Source organism: Oryctolagus cuniculus, chromosome 21, assembly GCF_051225735.1.
Source record: "Oryctolagus cuniculus isolate XC-2025 breed Fujian yellow rabbit chromosome 21, ASM5122573v1, whole genome shotgun sequence".
NCBI lineage: Eukaryota > Metazoa > Chordata > Mammalia > Lagomorpha > Leporidae > Oryctolagus > Oryctolagus cuniculus.
Genome location: NC_142887.1, coordinates 28,813,138 through 28,837,472, shown reverse-complemented (window position 1 = coordinate 28,837,472; position 24,335 = coordinate 28,813,138). Strand labels below are relative to the sequence as shown.

Sequence of the window (24,335 nt, the reverse complement as noted above, 5' to 3'; positions counted from 1 at the left end):
GTATCTCCCTCCCTCCCTCCCTCCCTCCCTTTTCTTCTTCTTCTTTTTTTTATATTTAATTTATTTGAAAGGCAGAATTACAGAGAGAGAGAGAGAGAGAGAGAGAAAGAGATTGATTTTCCATCTCCCAATGACCCTGATGGCCAAGGCTGGGCCAGGTGGAAACCAGGAGCCAGGAGCTTCTTCCGGGTTTCTGACATGGATGCAGGGGTCCAAGCACCCGGGCTGTCTTTCACTGCTTTCCCAGGTGCATTAGCAGGTGGGTGGCTCAGAAGTGGAGCAGCTGGGACTTGAAGCGGCACCCATATGGGATGCTGGCATCACAAGCAGCAGCTTAACCTGTTACCCCACAATGCCTGCCCCTCCTCTGGCATCTTTAGTACGTATCTTCCCAAGGTCTGCATGTTGTGTCTGCATCAAGCAGGCTGAAGGTAGATGCCTGGGAGGCCTGAATGGTCCTCACTTTCCCTTGGTTACAACTCAGTCCCTTGGCCACACCTTGCCACAGGAGAGGCTGGGAAGCGTAGTCTAGTTAGTGTTCGGAGGAGAAAGTGGACATGGTTAACATGTAGCTTGTCAGCGGGCGCCGCGGCTCACTAGGCTAATCCTCTGCCTGTGGCGCCAGCACCCTGGGTTCTAGCCCTGGTCAGGGCGCCAGATTCTGTCCCGGTTGCTCCTCTTCCAGGCCAGCTCTCTGCTGTGGCCCGGGAGTGCAGTGGAGGATGGCCCAAGTGCTTGGGCCCTGCACCCATGTGGGAGACCAGGAGAAGCACCTGGCTCCTGCCATCGGATCAGCGCGGTGCACCAGCCACAGCAGCCATTGGGGGGTGAACCAATGAAAAAGACCTTTCTCTCTGTCTCTCTCTCTCTCACTGTCCACTCTGCCTGTCAAAAACAAACAAACAAAAAAAACATGTAGCTTGTCTCTGCCACAGAGAATTTGGAGAGGAGCAGGTTGGAGGTGAGTTAAAGATAAGAAGTTCTGCCGGCGCCGCGGCTCACCAGGCTAATCCTCCGCCTTGCGGCGCCGGCACACCGGGTTCTAGTCCCGGTCGGGGCGCCGGATTCTGTCCCGGTTGCCCCTCTTCCAGGCCAGCTCTCTGCTGTGGCCAGGGAGTGCAGTGGAGGATGGCCCAGGTGCTTGGGCCCTGCACCCCATGGGAGACCAGGAAAAGCACCTGGCTCCTGGCTCCTGCCATCGGATCAGCGCGGTGCGCCGGCCGCAGCGCGCCGGCCGCGGCAGCCATTGGAGGGTGAACCAACGGCAAAGGAAGACCTTTCTCTCTGTCTCTCTCTCTCACTGTCCACTCTGCCTGTCAAAAATTAAAAAAAAAAAAAAAGTTCTGTTTTGAACCATCAGTTTGAGATGATTCTAAGTGGGGGTGTTGGGGAGCTGCATCCGGGGGTCTCTGGAGGAGCACTGTGGGAATAATTGGTATTTCACTCTGCAAAGCCTTGAGACTGGATGAGTGTCTTGTGAGACTGTGTATAAGTAAGAGGTGAGGTCTGAACCCTGCACAGGGCAACATTTGGAAGTCAGGAAGCCCAGGAGAACCCACAAGGGAGGCTGAGGAGAGATCGCAGAGGTGGGAGGAAAAATCATGGTCCCAGAAGCCAAGTGAGGAATGTGTGAGCAGCTGTGTCTTGTGGCCAAGAGGTCGAGTAGGATGAACCCCAGGATGTGTGCCTTGGTGTTGGTGACCTTGACAAGAGGTGACAGGTGAAGGAAAAACACCTGGCTAAGTGGAGTTGGAGAGAATGGAGGTGAGGCAGTGGAGACAGTGAATACAAAGCTCTTTGTAGGAGCTGGTGATGAAACAGAGCAGCAAAAGGGGTGGAAAGGAGCCGGCGCTGTGTCACCACGGGTTAAACTGCCATCTGCAGTGTTGGCATCCCGTATGGGCACCGGTTCAAGTCGGCTGCTCCACTTCCAATCCAGCTCCTTGCTAATGCACCTGAGAAAGCAGCAGATGGCCCAAGTGCTTGGGCCCCTGCCACCCACATGGGAGACCTGGTTGAAGTTCCTGGCTTTGGCCTGGCCCAACCCCGACCATAGGGAGTGAACCAGAGGATGGAAGCTATGTCTTTCTCTGTCTCTGTCTCTCTCTCTCTCTGTAACTCTGCCTTTCAAATAAATAAAATAAATCTTAAAAAAAAAAAAAAAAGCGCGTGGAAACTGGGAAGGACACGAGGTAGCCGGTGAATCTGTGAGAAGGAGGAATTACCGCATTTATGTGAAAGTAGGGGTGGTCCTGTAACAAGGAACTAGCTGACGTGTGTTCCAGGAGCTGGGGCTGCAGTGTGTACAGTAAAGCCGAACGAGTGCTCTGTTCTGAGCGGGGCTCCAGAGGGGAGGGTGGACGTGCAAACAGATCACCTGTGCCCCGCATCCCGTGATGGCGGATAAATGATGATCTCCCATTCGTCCTTCCCCAGCCAAACCTCATTAAGCCTCCTGGAGCCATTCTTTCGGTTAGGGAGTTCAGCATGCATCCTGGAACTCGTAGCAGCAATGTACAAAACACAGCAATTTGCCCTTTCGCCAGTTTTACACTTCCTGTGCTAAAGAATGAGAAAGCAGGGTTTTAAGCTGTTTTGTAGTGGGAGTATCCAGTGTAGGAGATGAGCCTTGTCAGTTGTGTTAAAAGCTGTGCATGCATTGGACCTTCAGGGGTAAATGCTTCTCTCCCTACACACTTTGGTCACCTGTAGGAGAATCCAGTTCATCATATTAGCCACATTGGTCCTGTGCTGTGAGGGTCTTTTTTTTTTTTTTAAGATTGATTTATTTATTTGAAAGGCAGAGTTACAGACAAGAGATCTTCCATGTGCTGAAAGATCTCAAATGACCACAATGGCTGGGGTTGAGCCAGGCTGAGCCTGGAACTCCATCCTGGTCTCCCATGAGTGGCAGGGCCCAAGCACTGGGGCCATCCTCCACTGCCTTCTCAGGCACATTAGCAGGGAGCTGGATCGGAAGTGGAGCTATAGGAACATGCGCCAGCATCCATATGGGACAGTGGCACTGCAGGCAGTGGCTTTACCCATTATGCCACAGATTCTAAGGAGGATCTTTTTAAGTCAAAAAAATTTCACGTAAAAATAAAGTGCCTAAATCTGATGATGTTTATAGGCTGTCTGTACAAGACAAAATAAATATTCCTGACAATATTATTTAGCATGAAAGTCATAAATAATGATTGCTTTTCACAAAAATATAAGTTTAGGCATTTAATAATAGAATTAATTCTTACATCTACTTTTAAAAATTAATTATTTGAAAGGCAGAGTTACAGAGAGGCAGAGAAAGAGGTCTTCCATCTGCTAGTTCACTCCCCAAATGGCCACAACAGCCGCAGCTGGGCTAATCCGAAGCCAGGAGCCAGGAGCTTCTTCCAGGTTTCCCACATGGGTTACAGGGGCCCAAGGACTTGGGCCATCTTCCACTGCTTTCCCAGGCCATAGCAGAAAGCTGGATTGGAAGTGGAGCAGCTGGGACTCAAACCAGCACCCATATGCCAACACTTCAGGTGGCAGCTTTACCCACTATGCCACGGCGTTGGCCGCCTTACTTCTATATAAAGCTCCAAGGAGAAGAAAAATATTCATTGACAAGGATATAGGTCCATGACTTTAGATTTCAGATCGCTATCTGGGAAAACTGAAGAGCTGCCTGAGCTGAAAGTGCTCTTAAGAGGAGATCCAGTGTTAACTGAAAATGCGCAGGTGGGTCACTGGCTGGCCTAGTCGTTTATTGCCATGGGGGCTGTGTCAGATTTCTACAGGTGAAGATAAAATGAAGAGAAGCAAACTGAATCTGAGCTAAAGCTACAAAAATAATTGGCAATTTTTTTTTCTTAGAATCCCTGAAACTTTATCTCCCTGTGGAAGTAGCTTCTGTGGCAAAGCATCCACAAAAGATGATTCCCCAAATTCTTTTTTTTTTTTTTTTTTTTTTTGACAGGCAGAGTGGACAGTGAGAGAGAGAGACAGAGAGAGAAAGGTCTTCCTTTGCCGCTGGTTCACCCTCCAATGGCCGCCGCTGCAGCCGGCGCACCGCGCTGATCCTGGCAGGAGCCAGGATCCAGGTGCTTTTCCTGGTCTCCCATGGGGTGCAGGGCCCAAGCACCTGGGCCATCCTCCACTGCACTCCCTGGCCATAGCAGAGAGCTGGCCTGGAAGAGGGGCAACCGGGACAGAATCCGGCGCCCCAACCGGGACTAGAACCCGGTGTGCCGGCGCCGCAAGGTGGAGGATTAGCCTATTGAGCCACGGCGCCGGCTCATGATTCCCCAAATTCTAAACCAGTTGAGCCAGTCAGACCTGAAGTGGATAGAATAGCACAACATGGTCCCCTCTCTCCCAGTACAGACGTTTAAAATGTTAAAATTTCAGCCACGTGAACTAAAAGGAGTCTTCAAAAAGTTCGTGTATAGCAGGCATTATGAAAATACTACTCATGGATTTCAAAATTCTTTTGTACCAAAATAAACTTACCTTTTCATTTGATTTTTTTTCACAAACCTTTTGAAGTACCCTTTAATTAGATCCCTAACGAGTAGGGTCCAGATGTTTACAGATCTGTGCACGCTCTCTTGTGCTGCAGGCCCTTAGCTTTGTGTAGGAGTGCTGGTTCTACTGCTTGCTGTAGTCTTGTGCTTAATTAAGAAGTAAACCCCTTTTGTTTTGTGAAATCATGTCAGACTTACAGAAAGTTAAAAGAACAACACATAGAATTCCCAAATGCTCTTTATCCAAGATCCTCAAATGGCAGTCATATTTGCTCTGTCATTTTCTTTCTCTGTGTGTATCCATATTTTTTGCCCCTGTAGCCCTTGAGAGCAGCTTGTAGACTTGATAACCTTTTTACCTTTGAATAGTTAAGTCTCTTTCCTACAAGGACATTTTCTTACGTAACCAAAGTACAAGTGTCACAACCAGGAAATTAACATTGATAATGATATAGTGAGTCTATAAACTGTATGTTATATGCAGAACCTATAAACCGTACCCAAAATTTTGCCAGTTGACCCACTGATTTTACTTCCAAGAAAAATACTTATGGATTTGTTTTTGCTTGATTATAGTGTCCAAAGCATTGCTTTGAGCCATTTCCTGCAGCCCTTTCAGAAGCTGCCTCCTCAAGCCTTTCGCACAGGTAAGGAGCAATTAGAGGTCAGGCCTCAGTTGTTTCATCTGTAAATTGGGATAAACATAGGGTGTTGTTAAATTAAAGGAAATAGTACACACAGCATATCGCTAAAGCATTGGCTGGCATTATCTCACCATGTTTTTGCCAGCTGCACAGTACTTCATGCTGTCTGGTGTTATATGATTAAGTTGTTCTAGTCTTTTTTCTATTCCAGACAGTTCTGTAGTAACATCTTTATGCATCTTCAATATTAACTTAACGAGGTGAAATTGCTGACTAAGGTTTGTGTATTTCACTTTTGGTGTTCAGCTCAAACTGCTTCTGAAAAGGGCTTAAACTCACAGGAATAGAAATTACTTGTAGGTGTATCAGTTCTCCCTTCAGCCCTGTGGACTGTGAAATTTTCAGTCTTTTAAGAAGCCATTGGAACCGCTACAAAGATGTATGCTTATTATCAAAATAGCCTTTTGAGTCTGTCATTCTCAAAGCTATTTTTTTATTGCCCAGTGAGACTGACTACCTTGGGGATAAAATGAGGTGGTTCATGAGAAGAACAGCAGAAAGCTTCTTACCAGTGTGATAGTTAACAAGAACATCTGGTGTTGCTTATCTGACGAGGAATTCCATGCTGGAGCACGTGGGAGTCACGGGAACGGTAGAGGGAGAGTCTCAGAAGTTAAGCTCTGATCTTGCATCTTAGGAAGGCAGCCATGTGCTTTTATAGAGTGATGAGCCTAGGGACCAGGCATTGTGCGCAGCAGGGTAAGCCTTCCTTTGAAATGCCTGCATCTCATGGGCTTCTGGATCGAGTCCCGGCTCTGCTTCTGATCCAGCTTCCGGCTGGTGGCAGCAGGTGATGATGACCCAAGTCCTTGGGTCCCTTCCATCCATGTGGGAGACCCAGCTGGAGTTCCTGGCTCCTGGCTTCAGCCTGGCCCAGCTCTGGCTCTTTCAGATATTTGAGGAATGAGCCAACAGATGGAATCTCTCTCTTTCTCTCCTTCCTTCCCTTTCTGTTGCTCTGCCTTTCAAATAAATAAATGTCTTTAAAATGAAAAAGTAATAAACTCAGTGTAGGAATAGTTAACAAGGGTTCATGGGGATAATTAGAGAATGGAAGAGGTTAATGACACTTGCTCTCGCTTACTTGAAAACAAATGAAACACCTCAACAACCCAAGCACGGTGACGTGAGGAGCAAGCTTCCCTCCTGCTGGAAGTCAAAGGCAGCAAGAGTGCGCCCTCTGGTTTTACACAGGCCACTGATCGTTTAGCTCTAGCTGCCTTTTTTCTTTTAAACAGGGTACATTTAAGATATACAGCATGATGTTTTAATATACTTACCTTGATACACATATACAAGGGTACTTCAAAAAGTTCATGGAAAATGGAATTAAAGGACAAGTTTATTTTGGTACGCAAAAACTTTGAAAGCATACCTAGTTTTTCATAATGTGCGTTTTCCATGAATTTCTTGACCTCTCATATGCATGAATTTCAAATTTTTTTGGTATCAAAATAAACATACCTTTTTCTTTTTAAAATTTTGAGGGGTATGCGGCTGGTGCCATAGTATAGCAGGTAAAGCTGCTGCCTACGGCGCCGACATCTCATATGGGTGCTGTTTCGACTCCTGTTTGCTCCACTTCCGATCCATCTCCCTGCTAATGCACCTGGGAGAGCAGCGGAAGATGGCCCAAGTACCCACATGGTTGAGCCCCTGCACCCACATGGTTAGACCTAGATGGAGCTCCATGCTCCTGGCTTCGGCCTGGCCCAGCCCTGGCCGTTGCGGCCATCTGGGAAGTGAACCAGCGAATGGAAGATCTCTCTGTCTCTCCCTCTCTCTGTAACTCTGCCTTTCAAATAAATAAAATAAATCCTAAAAAAAAAAATTGTTTTGAGGGGTAGATATTGGGGCACTTCAAGTTAAGCCACCATTGGAATGTGCACATTCCATGTTGGAATCCTGATTCAAGTCCCGATTCTTCCACATCCAGTCCAGCTTCTTGTTGTGTGCCTGGGAAGGCAGCAGCCCACGTGCTGGGTTCCTGCCACCTATGTATGAATTCCTGGCTCCTGGCTTTGGCCTGGCCTGAGTGAACCAGCAAGATGGAAGATTCTTTCTCTGTCAATGTGTGTGTGTGTGGGGGGGGGGGGGTGTCTCCATCTCCTCTCTCTGTCACTGCCTTTAAAATAAATAATTAAATTTCAGAGTTTTATTGGAGAGGGAGAGAGCATGAGTGTGTCCTGTTCTCCTGCTGGTTCTTTCTCTAGATGCCTCTGACAGCTGCACCTGGGGCTGGTGCTGGGCCAGGAGTGGTATTCAGGTCTCCCATGTGAGTGGCAGGGACCCAATTGCTTGCACTGTTGCCGCTGCTCCCCAGGGTCTGTGTTATCAGGAAGCTGGGATGAGGAGCTGGAGGCAGGAATCAAACCCAGACACTCCAGTGTAGGATGTAGGTGTCCTGTCTCTGCTAGTCTGAGTATATGCCCTGAGTCACCCTTTTAAGTGTACAGTTCGGTGATATTTAGTATTTTCAGAGCTGTGCAAACATCACCACTAAGTTTACAACATACTTATTCCCTCCTTACCCCCAGCCTCTGGGCAACCGCTAACCTGCTTACATCTCTGTGGACTTGTGTATTCTGGGTGCTTCATTTGCAATCATACAATATGCAGGCTTTTGTGGCTTGTGCTTTTTAAAACTTACTTTCTTGAAACACAGAGTAACAGAGAGGGGTGAGGGAGGGAGGGAGGGAGAGAGAGAGAGCTGTCTTCCATCCTCTGGTTCACTCCCCAAATGACTGCAACAGCTGGAGATGGGCCAATCTGCAGCCAAAGAGAGAGAGGGAGAAAGAGAGAGAGCTATCTTCCATCCACTGGTTCACTCCCCAAATGGCTGCAATGGCCAGGGCTGGGCCAGGCCAAAGCTAGGAGCCAGGAGCTTCATCCAGGTCTCCCATGTGGGTACAGGGGCCCAGGGACTTGGGCCATCTTCTGCTGCTTTCCCAGGCGCATTAGCAGGGGAGCTGGACACAAACAAGTGCCTCTATGGCAAGCCAGTGCTACAGGCCACAGCTTAACCTGCTGCGCCATAGAGCCAGCCCCTTGGGATGTCTTTTTATTGTTGAGTTGTAAAGGCTTTTGAGATACTGCCTTTCAGAAGACCAGGGCCTGGTCAGAATTGGGTGGATTGTTAGAGCAAGCTCACAGAGCCCTGGGTGAAAAATGAGTACCGGGTTCCAAGTCCAGGACCCGTGGGTGGCCCACTGGGTAGCTTCTTGACTTCTCTGTGGTTCCACGTTTCCTGTCTAATTCTGTGCCTCTGGTGGCATTTGGGGTGCACTTAGTCCCCCAGCCTGTCCTTTCTTTATTGATGGCATTTGGAGACACCTGCGTGGCAGCAGCCTTGAGGGTGCACTCACCTTTGTTGAAGGCCTCCAAGATGTGTTGACTCGTGCCAGCTCTCCTGTTGGTGCTTTGGTTTTGTGGCTTTTCCCTATACCTGCTTTCCAGGCTCAAATGTTTCCTCTTTTTTTGTTACAGATGCCAGAAATGTTCACACTGCCCCTGCCCGAGCCTTGTTCCGGCTGCGCCCCCTGCCCATTCTGTTGGCGACAGGCGGAGGGTATGCAGGGTACCGGCAGTATGAGAAGTACAGGGAGCGAGAGCTGGAGAGGCTGGGACTGGAGATTCCACCCAAACTTGCTGGTCACTGGGAGGTAGGAACAGGCGGAACCACTGGGGTTCTCACGTGGGACCGCTGGCCGCCGCTTTTTTAATTGCCCCAAAGTTGCAGTGTTTGAACAAATCAGATAACACTTCTGTGGAGCTCATGTCTCCAGTGGTCTCTGTGCAAATGACTGGAGTCATTGTTTTGGTGTCACAAGAAAGCGTGCTTCTCTTCTGTCCCCAGACTTGCCCCTGGTCTCCCCAAGGGCTCTGAGTGGGAATTTCATGTTGAAGTCCTCTGAGCTTGTGCCTGGCGTAGGTGCCGACACCCTGGCTGCTCTGCTGTTCTTGTCCTTCTCAGTCTGAGTCGGGCAGAACCTGTTGGGTTTTGTGATGTGGATTCGTTCTCACTAGGAACCAGACTCAAGTGATCAAAGTTTTGTTACTAGTACTGCTGAGAATGCTCACATACGCCCCACGCCCCACCATGCTCACGATAGGGACAGCCTGCGCTGTCGTGCAGCCATGTGCGATTCATGGTTCCCGTCACCCATCCAAGGAGGATGCCTTGGACTTCATCAAAAGCAGAGTCACAGAATCCTCTTGGTAAAGGGCGGTTGCGTGTGTGAATGCCGTACCGTTTCCCTTGACCGTGGCAGTTTCCTCGGTGAACTCAAGAATCTCATTAGGTTTGTGAAGGACTTGTAACCAAGGGTGGCACAAGACTGCTTGTGTGGCCCCAGGCACTCGCCAGTCTGATTCGCTCTGTGACAAGTTGGTGTGCTTTTAGAAAATCCCCAGCAGCTTCAAAGGTATCCCAAGAGAATCTAAATGGGGAAGAAATCTACTCCCAAATCATAAGACGCCAATATCGGTAATCTTAGGCATCCACTGTTTGTGTAATGGTGATGACTGCCTTATGTACGTTGACACCTGAAAGATGACTGCAAAGAGGACAGTCCTAGGGCCTGGGTGGTGACAGGACATTGGAGTGCAGTGGCCTGGAGCGGGTGAAGTTAGGAGCACCTGCTGATAAAGGACTGGACAAAAGATAGATCTGTTCTTGTGCTTGCATCAAGCGGCCATAGGACCAGGGCTCCGGCATGTCACTTAAGGGAGAAGAAATGGTTTGGACCCAGAGCTTCATTATAGATTTCAGGAGGGAGAGTCCTGAATGAGCAGTTGGGAGCCGGTTCCTGTTCCACCCCGGCCCCATCTGATCGTTGTCATCACAAATGAGAAGCGGGAGAATTTTCAGGTCAGGCTGGCCATCAGAATTGTTGGGGAGTTTCAGACGTTAGAGATTCTTTCGCCTCATTCCTGGAAATTTGGAAAGCTTGAGTCAAATTTAAGGCCTGTGTTTTCTTTTCTTTTCTTTTCTTTTCTTTTCTTTTCTTTTCTTTTCTTTTCTTTTCTTTTCTTTCTTTTCTTTTTCTTTTTCTTTTTCTTTTTCTTTTCTTTTCTTTTCTTTTCTTTTCTTTTCTTTTCTTTTCTTTTCTTTTCTTTTCCCCTCCCTCCCTCCCTCCCTCCCTCCCTCCCTCCCTCCCTCCCTCCCTCCCTCCCTCCCTCCCTCCCTCCCTCCCTCCCTTCCTTCCTTCCTTCCTTCCTTCCTTCCTTCCTTCCTTCCTTCCTTCCTTCCTTCCTCAGTGAGAGAGAGAGACAGAGAGAAAGGTCTTCCTTTGCCCTTTGCCGTTGGTTCACCTCCAATGGCTGCTGCACCCAGTGTACCACACTGATCCAAAGGCAGGAGCCAGCCTAAGGCCTGTGTTTTTAAGAAGCCCCTGAGTGATTCTGGTGATAAACCAGATTTAGGGACCATGGAAAGTTGAGTTGCAAGCTTCCCATGAGCATTCCACTTTTTTAAAAAGATTTATTTATTTGAAAGAGAGATGGGGAGAGGGAGATGGAGAGAGAGAGACACAGACACAGAGACAGAGACAGATCTTCCACCTACTGGTTTACTCCCCAAATGGCTGCAATGGCTGTAGCTGGGCCAGGCCAAAGCCAGGAACTCTATCTGGGTCTCCCATATGCATGGCAGGGGCCCAAGCACCTGGGTCATCTGCTGCTTTTCCAAGTGCATTAGTAGGGAACTGGATTGCAAGTAAAGCAGCCAGGACTTGAACTGGTGTCCATATGAGAAGCTGGCACTAGAGGCTGTAGGCTTAACCCACGATGCCACAATGCTGGTCCCAAAAGGCTCCATTTTTTTTTTAAATTTTTTAAAAAGATTTATTTATTTGAGAGAGTAACACGGGGGAGGGGGGTCTTCCATCCCCTGGTTCATTCCCCAGATGGCCACAATGGCGTGAGCTGTGCCTATCTGAAGCCAGGAGCTTCTTCCAAGGTCTCCCATGCAGGTGCAGGGGCCCAAGCACCTGGGCCATCTTCCACTGCTTTCCCAGGCCGTAGCAGAAAGCTGGATTGGAAGTGGAGCAGCCGGGACTTGAAGCGGCGCCTTTATGGGATGCCGGTGCTGCAGGTGGCAGCTTTACCCGCCATGCCACAGTGCCGGCCCCAAGGGCACCATTTTTAAGTGGTGAATGAACATTTCTGGTGGTGGTTTCACTGGAACCTAGTCCCTTAGTGTCCCTGAGATGGCCTCACATCCCCAGAGCAACAGAAGACGGCTGGTAGTTAGTGGTAAGATGAGCACCCATGTCTGGGGAGCACCTTGCTCTTCTGAACCCTTTCAGTCTGTTATTTTGTTAGAGCTTTACAACAGGGGCGGGCCGCTGGCCTAGCAGTTCAGACAACCATGTCCTACATTTTGGAATGCCTGGATCTGATACCCACTCCAGCTCTGGACTCCAGCCTCATGCTGATGCAGACCCTGGGAGACATCAGTAATGGCTCAAGTCATTGGGCTTCTGCCACCCATGCAGGAGGCCTGGATTGAGTTCATGGGTTTGGGACTGAGTGCAGCCCTGGCCGTTGTGGGGAACCAGTGGATGGGGGAGTGCTTGCTCTGTGCACGTGTGTGTTCTCTCTCTGTCTCAGATGTGTGTGTGTGTGTGTGTTTTACAGCAACTCATTGAGGTGGGCAAGGCAGATGTCAGCCATTTTGTAAATGGGAAAACTAAATGAGTGGCTGAAATTGTTCCTTGACCAAGATCAGTTGTCACCAAATCCCAAATCCTTTCAACACTATCACATTGGTTATGAAAGGTGGTGTTCCTGGGCTGGCGCCGTGGCTCACTAGGCTAATCCTCCGCCTAGCGGCGCCGGCACACCGGGTTCTAGTCCCGGTCGGGGTGCCGGATTCTGTCCCGGTTGCCCCTCTTCCAGGCCAGCCCTCTGCTGTGGCCCGGGAGTGCAGTGGAGGATGGCCCAAGTGCTTGGGCCCTGCACCCCATGGGAGACCAGGAGAAGCACCTGGCTCCTGGCTCCTGCCATCGGATCAGCACGGTGCGCCGGCTGCAGCGCGGCGGCCATTGGAGGGTGAACCAACGGCAAAGGAAGACCTTTCTCTCTGTCTCCCTCTCACTGTCCACTCTGCCTGTTAAAAAAAAAAAAAAAAAAAAAAAAAGAAAGGTGGTGTTCCTAAAGAGCTTGGTGGTGATGATGAGAAGTGGAGGTGAGCTTCCACTTACTTCCAGGAAGTGGAAGTGGAAATACTTGCTATTTATTTTTCTTTGATTTTATTATGGTCACCAGTGTGTATCATCAGTACCCAAGCGTAAGCAAGTATTAGGATTGCTAGTTGCTATTTTTACTCAGAGTTTATCAACTCAATGAAAATATCTAAGCTTTCCTATCCACTTTCTTTTTTTTTTTTTAAGATTATTATTTTTTTTTAATTTGAAAGACAGTTACAGAGAGGTAGAGACAGAGAAAGGGGTCTTCCATCCGCTGGTTCAATCCCCAGATGGCCGCAACAGCCAGAGCTACATCGACATCAGGTCTCCCTTGTGGGTACAGGAGCCCAAGGACTTGGGCCATCTTCTACTACTATTCCAGGCCATAGCAGAGAGCTGGATGGGAAGAGGAGCAGCCAGGACTCGAACTGGCGCCCATATGGGATGCTGGCGCTTCAGGCCAGGGCATTAACCCACTGCGCCACAGCTGTCCACTTTCAGTTGAACAGTTTTTGAGTTCTATCCATGTAAAATATATTCCTTCTCCCACTCAAGTTCATTGCTTTTCATTGTATCTAGTTTGTGATGATAGTTTAACATTGGTTTTGAAATATCCCACAATGTCATTCTAGACACAGTTATCTTAGCTTTAAGGTTTTCTATTGATTTAAGGAGAAATTTTGCTTGATTGCAAATCCTGAAGCTTTATAATAATTATTCTTAAATAAAATTTTAATTATTTTTTTTAAAGTTTTATTTGTTTGAAGGGGAGAGAGAAAGAGTGAGAGATCTTCCATCCACTGGCTCACTCCCAAAATGGCCGCAATAGCCAGGACTGGACCAGGCCAAAACTAGGAACCAGGGGTTTCTTCCATGTCTCCCACAAGGGGGCAGGGGCCCAAGCACTTAGGCCGCTGCTTTCCCAGGTGCATTAGCAGGGAGCTGGATCAGAAGCGGGGCAGCTGGGATTTACTCTACTATGGCTTCTACCAGATTACTCAGTTCTGCTGACAGTGATCACACTATATGTTATCTGTGAGAATGGGAATCTTTCAGCTTTGTCTTGTCCTAATTCCACTTCCAGGGTTTGCTGCATAGTTGACGAGCCTCTCTTTTGTGAGGGCTCTGGTAGCTCAAAATGGGAGGTGAGGGAACAGGCTTCTGGCCTAGCAGTGTAGACACTGCCACTCACATTGGAGGGCCTTGGTTTGATTCCTGCCTCTGGGTCTGGCTCCCATTCCAGCTTCCTCCCGGTGCAGATCCTGGCACAGCAGTGATGGCTCAGCATGTTGGTGGAGTTCTTGTCATCCTCACTGGGAGACCTGAGTTCCAGCTGCTGGCATCTGGACAGCGAGCCAGTGGATGGGAGTGTCCTCTCTCTCTGTCTCTCTGCCTTTGAAATAAGTTTTAAATATGCAAAAGTTTGTGATGTGAGGTCAGTGTGTCAGTTTGAGTGCCCTGACAGTTTGAGCAGTAAGCTGTGATAATGCAGAAGAGGGTTCTTGTTAGCCCTCTTGGGCACCCAGTGGAAGAATTTGTACCTATTTCGTTATACAAATAAAATTTCTTTTGTCACCAACACTATAGAATAACCCATAACTCCCCAGCTTTTGCCACCTCAGTCACTGCAGCTATTTGTAGAGGGAGGAAGTAGTGGGGGGAGCTGGAGAGAAGAGGGGGTGGAGAGTGGAGGGAGGAGGGAGCGTTGCACTGGGAGGAGAGAGGCGAGCTCTGGGTGACATCAGCTACGTGACCTTGCGCGAATAGTTTCACCTTTGTGGGTTCTGTCTGTGCACATTTAAGAAAGGGCTTCTAAGACACTCGACTGCTCCAAGAGTCACATTCTTTTTATGTTAGAAAAAGAAGTTCATGCAGTTGGCTGAGTAGGAATGAAGCTTATGTGTTTGCTGGTAGGAGTTGAAAGGGACTCTGTTCCTGGCGGCAGGCGGGGTGACCGGTACAGAGCGTCAGTCCCTCCTGGAAGGGAAGTGTTCTGCTGTCCCTGGCCGCTTTCCAAAGCAGGCAGGTTCCGCATCTCATAACTTTCCCCCCTCCCTCCCAAATATGTGGTATCACTTTCTGTAGTGTGGAAATAGCTTTGTCCTTTCCTTTTCTAATTACAAAAATGAGTGCTGTTTGAAACTATAAAAGCATTGCAAAATATGCAAATGAAAACAGAAATCACCCAGGATCCCATAGCTCACAGGAAACCAGTTAACATTTTGGTGAGCCTAGTCCTTCCAAGTTTGGGCTATATTTAGGAACATGCATCAATTTAATTTTTGTTTTGAGTAAAATAATGTTTTAAATTTTAAATAAGAATTTCAAGTGGTAAAGAAGGGTTTCTATTAAAAGAAGTCTTTTACCCTTTACCCCATCTACTCATTCCAGTACTACTTTCTGGAAGCAAGTCTTTTTTTTTTTCCCCTTAGTATTTGAGAGGAAATGGTAAGTTGCGGCCAGGCCAGGCCAAAGCCAGAACTCAGTCCAGATCTGCCACGTTGGTGGCAGGAACCCGACCACCTAAGCTATCACCCGCTGCTCCCCGGGTGTGTGTTAGCAGGAGGCTGGAATCAGGAGTGGAGTAGTTGGAATTTGAACCAGGCAGTCTGCGATGTGGGATGTAGCATCTCAAATGGCACTGTGCCACAACCCCTGTCTCTTTTTACAATGCTTAATTGTTGGGGCCGGCGCTGTGGCTTAGCGGGGAAAGCCATTGCCTGCGGTACCGGCATCTCATATGGGAGCCGGTTCGTGTCCCGGCTGCTCCACTTCCAATCCAGCTCTCTGCTGTGGCCTGGGAAAGCAGTAGAAGATGGTACAAGTCCTTGGGCCCCTGCACCCACGTGGGAAACTGGGAAGAGGCTCCTGGATCCTGGCTTTGGATCGGTGCAGCGCCTGCTGTTGCAGCTACCTGGGGAGTGAACCAGTGGATGGAAGACCGCTCTCGATCTCTCCCTCTCCCTCTCCCTCTCCCTCTGCCTCCCCTCTCCTCCCCCCCCACCTCACTCTCCCTCTCTCTCTCCTCCTCCCTCTCTCCCTCTTCCTCTCCTTCTCTGTATAACTCTGACTTTCAAGTAAATAAATTAATCTTTAAAAAATTATTAGTTGTTAATCTCTTACTGTTCCTACTTTATAAATTAAGCTTTATCATGGGTACGTACGTATGTAAAGGAAAACACAATAGCATATAAAGAGTTTGGTGCTGTCTGGTTTCAGATGTCTGCTGGCAGTCTTGGAACTGTTTTGGAACAGTCTTGGAACATCCACCATGGGCAGGGGGGTACTACTGTATCTTTATTGGAAAAATGACTACTCAAGTTCTTTGTCCCCTTTTTAAATTGAGTAGTTGTTGAGTTGGAGAAGTTCTTGGTGTATATATATATATATATATATATTTAAATATTTATTTTATTTATTTGAAAGAGTTACAGAGAGGGGGGAGGTTTTCATCAGCTAGTTCACTCCCCAAATAGCCACAACGGCCAGAGCTGAGCTGATCTGAAGTCAAGAACCAGGAGCTTCTTCCGGGTCTCCCACGTGGGTGCAGGGGCCCAAGTACCTGGGCCATCTTCTACTGCTTTCCCAGGCAAATTAGCAGGGAGCCGGATCAGAAGTGGAGCAGCCAGGACTTGAACTGGCACCCATATGGGATGCTGGCACTGCAGGCTGGGGCTTTAACCCACTGTACCATAATCACTGTAGTATATTTTGATTATATGATTTCCAATTTATTTTTTCTCTTTCTGTCAGTTTTCTTTTTTTTTTTTTTTTTTTTTTTGACAGGCAGAGTGGACAGTGAGAGAGAGAGACAGAGAGAAAGGTCTTCCTTTTGCCGTTGGTTCACCCTCCAATGGCCGCCGTGGCCGGCGCACCGCGCTGATCCGATGGCAGGAGCCAGGTGCTTCTCCTGGTCTCCCATGGGGTGCAGGGCCCAAGCACCTGGGCCATCCTCCACTGCACTCCTGGGCCACAGCAGAGAGCTGGCCTGGAAGAGGGGCAACCGGGACAGAATCCAGTGCCCCGACCGGGACTAGAACCTGGTGTGCCGGCGCCGCAAGGCAGAGGATTAGCCTAGTGAGCCATGGCGCCGGCCTTCTTTTCTCTTTCTTTACAATTCCTTTGATGATGTGAACATTTTTTGATGAAGTCCAATTTGATTTTTTTTTTTTTTTTTTAAGATCTATCTATCCATTTGAAAGTCAGAGCCACACAGAAGAGGAGAGGCAGAGAGAAAGGTCCTCCCTCCTCTGGTACATTCCCCAGATGGCCTCAACAGCTGGAGCTGCGCCAATCCGAAGCCAGGAGCCAGAAGCTTCCCCTGGGGGCCTTCACGTGGGTGCAGGGGCCCAAGGTCTTGGGCCATCCTCCACTGCTTTCCAAGGCCATAGCAGAGAGCTGGATCAGAAGTAGAACAGCCAGGTCTCAAACCGGCTCCCATATAGGATGCCGGCACTTCAGGCCAGGGTGTTAACCCACTGCGCCACAGCACCAACCACCCCCCCCCCCTTTTTTTAAAAGATTTTTAAAATTTATTTGAAGTTCAGAGTTAGAGGAGCAACAGAGTGAGATATTCCATCCACTGGTTCACTCCCCAATGGCCTCAATGGCCAGGGCTGGGCCAGGCCAAAGCCAGGAGCCAGGAGCGTCTTCCAGGTCTCCCATGTGGGTGCAGGGGCCCAAGCACTTGGGCCATCTTCTGATGCTTTCCCAGGTGCATCAGCAGGGAGCTGGATTGGAAGTAGAGCAGCCAGGACTCAAGCCTGTGGTCATATGGGGTGCTGGCACTGCAGATGGCAGCTTTGCCAATTCTGCCACAGCACTGGCCCTGCAAATTTTTCTTATAATTTTTGGGACTCAAATGTCTCAGTCCCATCTGTGGATTCCAAGTTCATGACTCTGAAGTTCTTAAAGTTTTAATTTATTATCATTTTTACTTGGAAGGCAGAGAGATCATCCACCTGCTGGTTCACTCTCTAAATACCCACAGCCAGGGGTGTGCGAGGCTGAATTGAGGGGCTTGGAACTCAGTTCAGGTGTCCTATGTGGGTGGCAGAGACCTGACTACTTGAGCTATCACCTACTGCCTGCAACGGTTTATATTAGCAGGAAGCTGGAATTGGAAGTGGAGTCAGGACCCAAACCAGGCACTCTGACCTGGGACTCAGGTGTCGGAGAGGAACACCCACTACGCCAGATGCCCTCCCCAGCTGCTGCTTACAATGGATGTCTTTCCTGTTGATTTTTTTTTTTTAAGATTTATTTATTTGTATATTTATTTGAAAGAGCAACAGAGGGAAGGGGAAAGGGAGAGAGAGAGAGAGAAGCTCCCAGCAACTAGTTCACTCCCCCAAATGTCTGAAACAGCCAGGTCTGGGCCAGGACAAAGCCAGGAGCCAGGAACTCCATCTGGATCTCTCATGTGGGTGGCAGGGGCCCAGAGACTTGGAGCCATCATCTGCTGCCTTCCCAGGTCCATTAGCAGAAAGCTAGGACTCAGATCAGCACCCTAGCAGGGGATGCCAGTGTCACAAGTGCTAGCTTAACCCACTGTACCACCGCCTCATCACATAACCGTTTTACAGAATCGCATGATTCCAAAGGGTAGCTTGGGACTGTGCTCTCTGAGAGTCACTTGCCAGGCCACTCAGGCAGAGAAGTCAGTGTTACCATTTAGGCTGTGGTGTGGATCGTGTGCAGTTTGAATGATGCCTTTTGGCTTCCAGATGCTTTCCCGTTGATTCCTCGACTGAACTGCTGGTGTCCGTCATGGCCGTGGGCAGAGGTGATGAAAAGTAGAGGAGCTGCTTCCAGGAACGTGTTTCCAGGCAGTGGCGCTGTGCTGGAGCTGTCCTGGGTTCGTGGCCAAAGTGCCTGTTCACTGGGCTGCGCTGGCCTGGTTTCTGACCTTTGGCTTTAGGGAAGAGGGCTGTTGACACCAGGGCCTTTGCCAGGAGCTGGCGGTGTGTGAACAGCACAGGATGGAGGACGGAAGGTGCGGGTGTGGCCAGAGCCCTGGCGTGGTTACATCTGTGCAGCAGTTAGGATTCCAGATAAGCTGTCTGTCCCCATAAGCTATAAAAAAGTTGCTTGCCGGGGGCCGTTGCTGTGGCATAGTGGGTAAAGCAGTGCCAGCATCCTATATGGGCACTGGTTTGAGTTCCAGCTGCTTCATTTCCAGTCAAGCTCTCTGCTATGGCCTGGGAAAGCAGTAGAAGATGGCCTGGTCCTTAGGCCCCTGCACCTGTGTGGGAGACCCAGAGGAAGCTCCTGGCTTTGGATCTGCCCAGCTATGGCCAATGTGGCCATTAGGGGAGTGAACCAGCAGATGGAAGACTCTGTCTCTCTCTCTCTGCCTCTGCCTCTCTGTAATTCTGCCTTTCTAAATAAATAAATTCAATCTAAAAAGAAATCGCTAGCCAATTCAGAGGCCTGTGTCTGGTTGCCAGTTTTACTCAAAATGACATGACTTTTTAAGGTTATGTCCCCAGTCTTTGGTGCTGAAATGTCTAATGGAAGATGGATGTTTTCCGGCTTCCCTTTGGTTTGTTTTCATTCCAGGATTGGGATCGAGCTGGTTTTCCTGGTGGAGGCTGAGTAAGGCTGGGGTGGATCTCTGACGGGTGGGAGGTGGCCTGCAGGTGTTTCTCCTGCCCCTGCCGGGGTGCGTCTCAGGAGGCATCTTCGCCATTTCCCATCCACTCATCCTTTTAGCCAACAAGCATTTTCCCACTTTCCCTGTCCTCCACGCAGAACCACAAAAAGACAGGGGCATTTGGTGGGCACTTCCCCCACTTCTCGTGATTAGCCAGTCCACATGGAGGGGAGTTTTCCACGAGGTGGGGGCTTGGCAACAGGGTGACCTCTCAGGAGGGACTTGGGGCCATAGTCAGGACTGGCGGTGAACCTGCCCCACATCCTGAGGGCACAGGCCTGAGCTGTGCCAGTGGGAGGCAGCCCTGAGTCTCAGGGCAAGGCTGCCTTGATCCTTAGGGGCTACCAGACGCCTGGAGGGAGAACGTGTCAGTCTCTCTGCCTGGACTGACAGTTTGGAGGACAGAGGGCCCAGCCCTCGAGGCTGGGGGTCCTCTTCGTCCCACTGGGGGCTGAGAGCCTTGTTTCCAGAAGGGTGTGGAGTCCGCCTTCCTTGCCATTCCGTCTCACTGTGAAGTTCACAGATACACAGTGTCCGAAATTTGAGGTGAAAGTTGTGGCACATGGGACATGTCATCAGGGAATGAGACTTTGCATGGTGAATGCTGGGCTGGGGGAGAGGGTCGCTCCCTCCTCCAGAAGCGATCACAACCTTTTACCTCCTCTTTTTAATGAGGCAGAGAACTGTGCCTTCATGACAAAGCAGCTCTCCTGTAGCTCTGGCGGGCAGGGGGGTTCTTCAGTGTGGGGGACGCTGACCTATGCCATCCTTTCTGCTGAGCAATGGGACACACCCATTCGTCAGAGGTTCGTACCCTGCCAAGGTTCAGCCCAGTTTAAGGAAATGATGGCTGTCCTTACGGTCCTCCAGGACAGCCAGGAGGCCTTAAATATTTACTCAGATAGTCTATACATGATCAACCTCCTCCCTCAGTTGCCACATTCTCACATTAGACTTGATGACAACCCTATTTCTCCACTGATGGTCATGCTTAAAGGGCTTTTGGAGGGAAGAAAATACCCCCTCTACATTCAACATATCAGAAGCCATACTGACTTGCCAGGGCTCTTAGCAAAAGGAAATAGCTGGGTAGATCAACTAGCGTTCAATACTTTGGTAGCGACACTCCAGGAGGCATCCCAGTTACATGGTTTAACCCATGTAAACTGGAGAGGCCTTCAATACAGGTTCCCTCAAGTCCCCGCTAAAGATTTAAAGAGAATAGTTCCGCACCTGCAAATCCTGTCAGCCCTACCTGCGGGTTCCTCCCCTGCAGCCGCAGGGAGTAAACCCCAGGGGACTAAAACCAAATGTCATCTGGCAACTAGACGTTACTCTCTTCTCCCCATTCGGAAAGTTAAAGTACGTCTTTGTATCCATAGACACCTACTCTGGAGCATACTCTTCACTGGGATCCTGACAGTAAGTGCCCAGCCCAGTTAGAGGGGATTCGATGACCCAAACGCAATCATCAAAACACTCCAGGAGGACCTGAAAAAAGACGAAGAGAACTCCAAGAAAGCCCCTTTTGGATGGGCCTTAATGGACTCTTGCCCTACCTCCTCCCTCTTCTTGGACTGCTTCTTGCCCTGCTTTTAATCCTTGCTATTGTCCCATGCATAATGAATAGCCTTATACAGGTTATACAACAGTGCATAGAGGCAATAAGGGTGAGACAGGTTGAGGTTCATTACCAGAGGCTGGTAGCCACAGATCCCCTAAACTGGGGAAGCAACCCCGGTGCTCTGCACATTGCCAATGACGGGTAAGATTCCGGGTGGACCGGAACAACCTAAGACAGGCGGTGGAGAAGGCTCACCACACTCCCATAATTACAAGTCACGTGACACCCAGCGACCTGTACCAACCTAAGACAGGACTCATGGCCAAGCGGCCTGGGTTACCAATGACGGGTAAGGGCAAGGACGGCTGGGGGCAGCCTAAGACAGGGACAGCATGTTAAAACAAAAAGGGGGAGCTGTGGGGGACGCTGAATCCGGAGAGGCCTAGAGGAACTTCCTGAGCCTGCCTCGAATTTGAAAACCTGACTTTAAGTTTCAAATCCCTGGTAGCAAACACCCCAGCCCCAGGGCACTTCTGCCTAAGGATCCTTAAGGCGATATAATAGGAGTGGCTAAGACCCTTTTGCATCACAACACCCCACCCCTTGCCCGCATCCACTCATCTGCTCTGTACCATCCGCTCTGTACCTCAGCTATATATACACCTCCCTTTTACAATAAAGTGAGACCCTGCTTCGACTGGGCTCCACACCGCGCCTGACTGTCCCCCGGGTTTGGGGAAGGCTGAGTGGCGGGTGGCGTACTTCCCCTCCTCAGTCAAGGCAAGCTGCGGGCAGCCTGCCTAATTCTCCGGCGGTGGCGAGGAACAGTCACCGCACTTCAGGTCTCAGTCACGGGTTGCAGTTGCGTGTGTGGTCCTCACAGACTTAAAGTGACAAGTTCTTGAGTACTGGAGAGAGGCTCCCAGGCTGCCAGTCCCCTCCCTGAGCTCATGCGAATAACGTAGAGAGGAGGGTGGATGAGAGGTTCTCCTGGTGTCTGTAATTCCTTAAAAGGAGGAACAGGAAAGCTTCCTGAGTACTTTTTAAGAAGACGCCACCTGTCAGGCTTGTTGGGGGAGTGCAGAGCCGTGTGATCCGGGACTCCTGGGGCTCCCTGTTAACATCTGAGTGATCGGAGGGTGAAATCTGGTGACAAACTCCCCTTGGCCTCCATGCTGTCCCTGTGGGGAGGTGTCCCACGGGTCAGAGGACAGAAGCGCTCATGGTGGGGAAGCTTGGCCCATGGCTGTGGGGGCCCTGGGGAAGAGGCCAGTGGAAATCACATCCCTGACCCATGCTTCCCCCCGTGAGCCTCATGGGCCCACAGAGGTGACTGTGGAGAGGGACCTTGACTGCAGAGCCAGCCCTGGTGGGCAGGTGGCTTCTCCAGCCACAAAGGACTTGTCAAGAACACAGCACCCACTGGAGCCCGGCAAACAGGGTGCTTAATGATCCCAGGCTGAGGACAGGAAATCTAGGGTTAATGGCTGTGTCCTGAGTTCCCACCCATGCTGTACCCTCGGTGGTGCTGTAGGGTATGCCTGCCCTCAATTCAGGGGTTCTGTGTGTGGAAATTGGGCTTGGCTTTTCTCCCTGGTACAGGAGTTTTGCTGTGGTTTAAAGCAGAGTCTTCCAATTTTTAAAAATTGTGAACATTTTAAAAAAATATTTATTTTATTTATTTGAAGGGCAGAGTTACAGAGGGAGGGAGGGAGGAATAGGGGAGAGAAAGAGGTCTTCCATCTGCTGATTCACTCCCCAAATGGCTGCATCAGCCAGGGCAGGGCCAGGCCAAAGCCAAGAGCCAGGAGCTCCTTTCAGGTCTCCCACATGGGTGCAGGGGCCCAAGCACTTGGACCATCTTCTACTGCTTTCCCAGGCTAGTTAGCAGGGATCTGGATAGAAAGTGGAGCAGCTGGGACTTGACCCAGCGCCCATATGGGATGCCGGCATTGCAGGTGTTAGCTTAACCCAGTACGCCACATTGCTGGCCCCTTTTGAACACTTTTTTTTTTTTTTAAAGATTGATTTATTTGAGAGAGGGATAAGCAGAGTCAGACATATCTTCAATCCACTGGTTCATTCTTCAGATGGCCGCAACGGTCAGGGCTGTTCCAGGCCAAAGCCAGGAGCTTCTTCCTGGCCTTCCTGTGTGGGTACAGGGTCCCAAACACTCAAGCCATCTTCCACTGCTTTCCTAAGTTCATTAGCAGGGCGCTGGATCGGAAGTAGAGCAGCTGGGACTCAAACTGGCACCCATAGGGGATACCAGCACTGCAGGCGGTGGCTTAACCCGCAATGCCACCATGGTGGCCCCTGTGAACACTTTTGAGCAGAGTAGAAATGTTGAAAGAATTGGAGTTAGCACAGAATAGTTCATAGTTCGTGTGTTGTCCTGTCCACTCGGTCACAGATGGCTGTGTGGTGCGCGCATGCTCACACATGTCATTTATCTCGGAGTCTTTTGAAAGCGCGCTGGGGACGTCAGGGCACTTTACCCCTGAAGGCCCAGCTCAAGGCTCAGCATTACGGGGCAGTTTTGTTCTTCATTTTTGACCTCACCTCAGGGGCTCGTGTTGGGTGGGGGGTCTCAGGGGCAGCTGTGCAGAGGACAGACCTTGGTCAGGAGTGGCCAGGCTCCCAGAGGACACACCCCTCTGTGTTTGCACCGCTGCGGATGTCTGGCTTGTCTTACAGCTTTTTTTTGAAAAAGTATGGTGCAGTATTCCAGTTCATGAAAACAAGGACAGGCAGATGAGCCCTGTTCGTGGCCCTGGCACACGCCTCACACAGAAAGACAGGCTCGGTGGAGGGCTCCGAGTGCTCCGAGTGCTCCTCCCGCCCAGGTCCCTGTCGGCCCACGCCAGGCACTCCTCTTTGCCATGGCGTATGTGACCATGGGCAGTATTGGACGTGATCTACACAGCTTTTTTTTTTTTTAAAGTCTCCCATAAATTCTTTTCTATGTTTTTATTTATGTTTATTTGAAAGACAAAGGGAGCAAGATCTCCCATCTGCTGGTTCATTCCCCAGATGCCCACAACAGCCAGGGACTGGGCCAGGCTGAAGCCAGAAGCTCCGTGTTCACTCCAAGTCTCCCATCAGTGATGCATGTAACTGAGCTATCACCTGCTCTCCCCAGCTGGGAGCAGAGCCAGGACTTGACCCCAGGCTCTCTGCTGCGGGATGTGGGCATCCCACGTGACAGCTCCTGTGCCAAAGGCCTACTTCTCTGCACGTTGTTAAGCTTTGTGTGTCCTATAACTTTTTCTTTAAAAAAAAAATTATTTATTTGAAAGGCAGAGTTAGAGATTGTCCATCTGTTGGTTCACTCTCCAGATGGCCGCAAGGAGTCTGGCACTCTGTCCAGGTCTCCTTTGTGGGTGGGAGGGGCCCAAGTACTTGAGCTGTCTTCCGCTGCTTTCCTAGGCACGTTATCAAGGAGCCAGATCAGAAGTGGAGCAGCCAGGACTCCAAACTGGTGGTCATATGGGCCCCTCCTATAACAACTTATTTTTATTTTATTTTTTTTATTTGACGGGTAGAGTTGTAGACAGAAAGGTCTTCCTTCTCCTGGTTCACTCCCCAAATGGCCGCCACAGCCAGCGCTGCGCCCATGCGAAGCCAGGAGCCAGGTGCTTCTCCTGGTCTCCCATGTGGGTGCAGGGCCCAAGCACTTGGGCCATCCTTCGCTGCCCTTCCGGGCCACAG

At 49.8% G+C, this 24,335-nt stretch overlaps 1 protein-coding gene across 8 annotated transcripts in view; it reads left to right on the top strand.

Annotated features, from left to right (window-relative positions):
• Positions 1-24,335, top strand: part of PISD (phosphatidylserine decarboxylase) — a 41,288-nt gene that overhangs the window by 3,990 nt on the left and 12,963 nt on the right. For 3 of the 8 annotated variants that reach the window (XM_017349586.4, XM_017349587.4, XM_070065844.2), the window contains exons 2-3: positions 5,088-5,158; positions 8,702-8,877. The exons of 1 other annotated variant lie outside the window; for it this stretch is intronic. In XM_017349586.4, coding sequence (XP_017205075.3) covers positions 5,088-5,158; positions 8,702-8,877 — 247 coding nt within the window. The remainder of the gene's footprint in view (positions 1-5,087; positions 5,159-8,701; positions 8,878-24,335) is intronic. 4 more of the 8 variants (XM_017349588.4, XM_070065845.2, XM_089323418.1 and 1 more) reach the window with 2 other exon arrangements.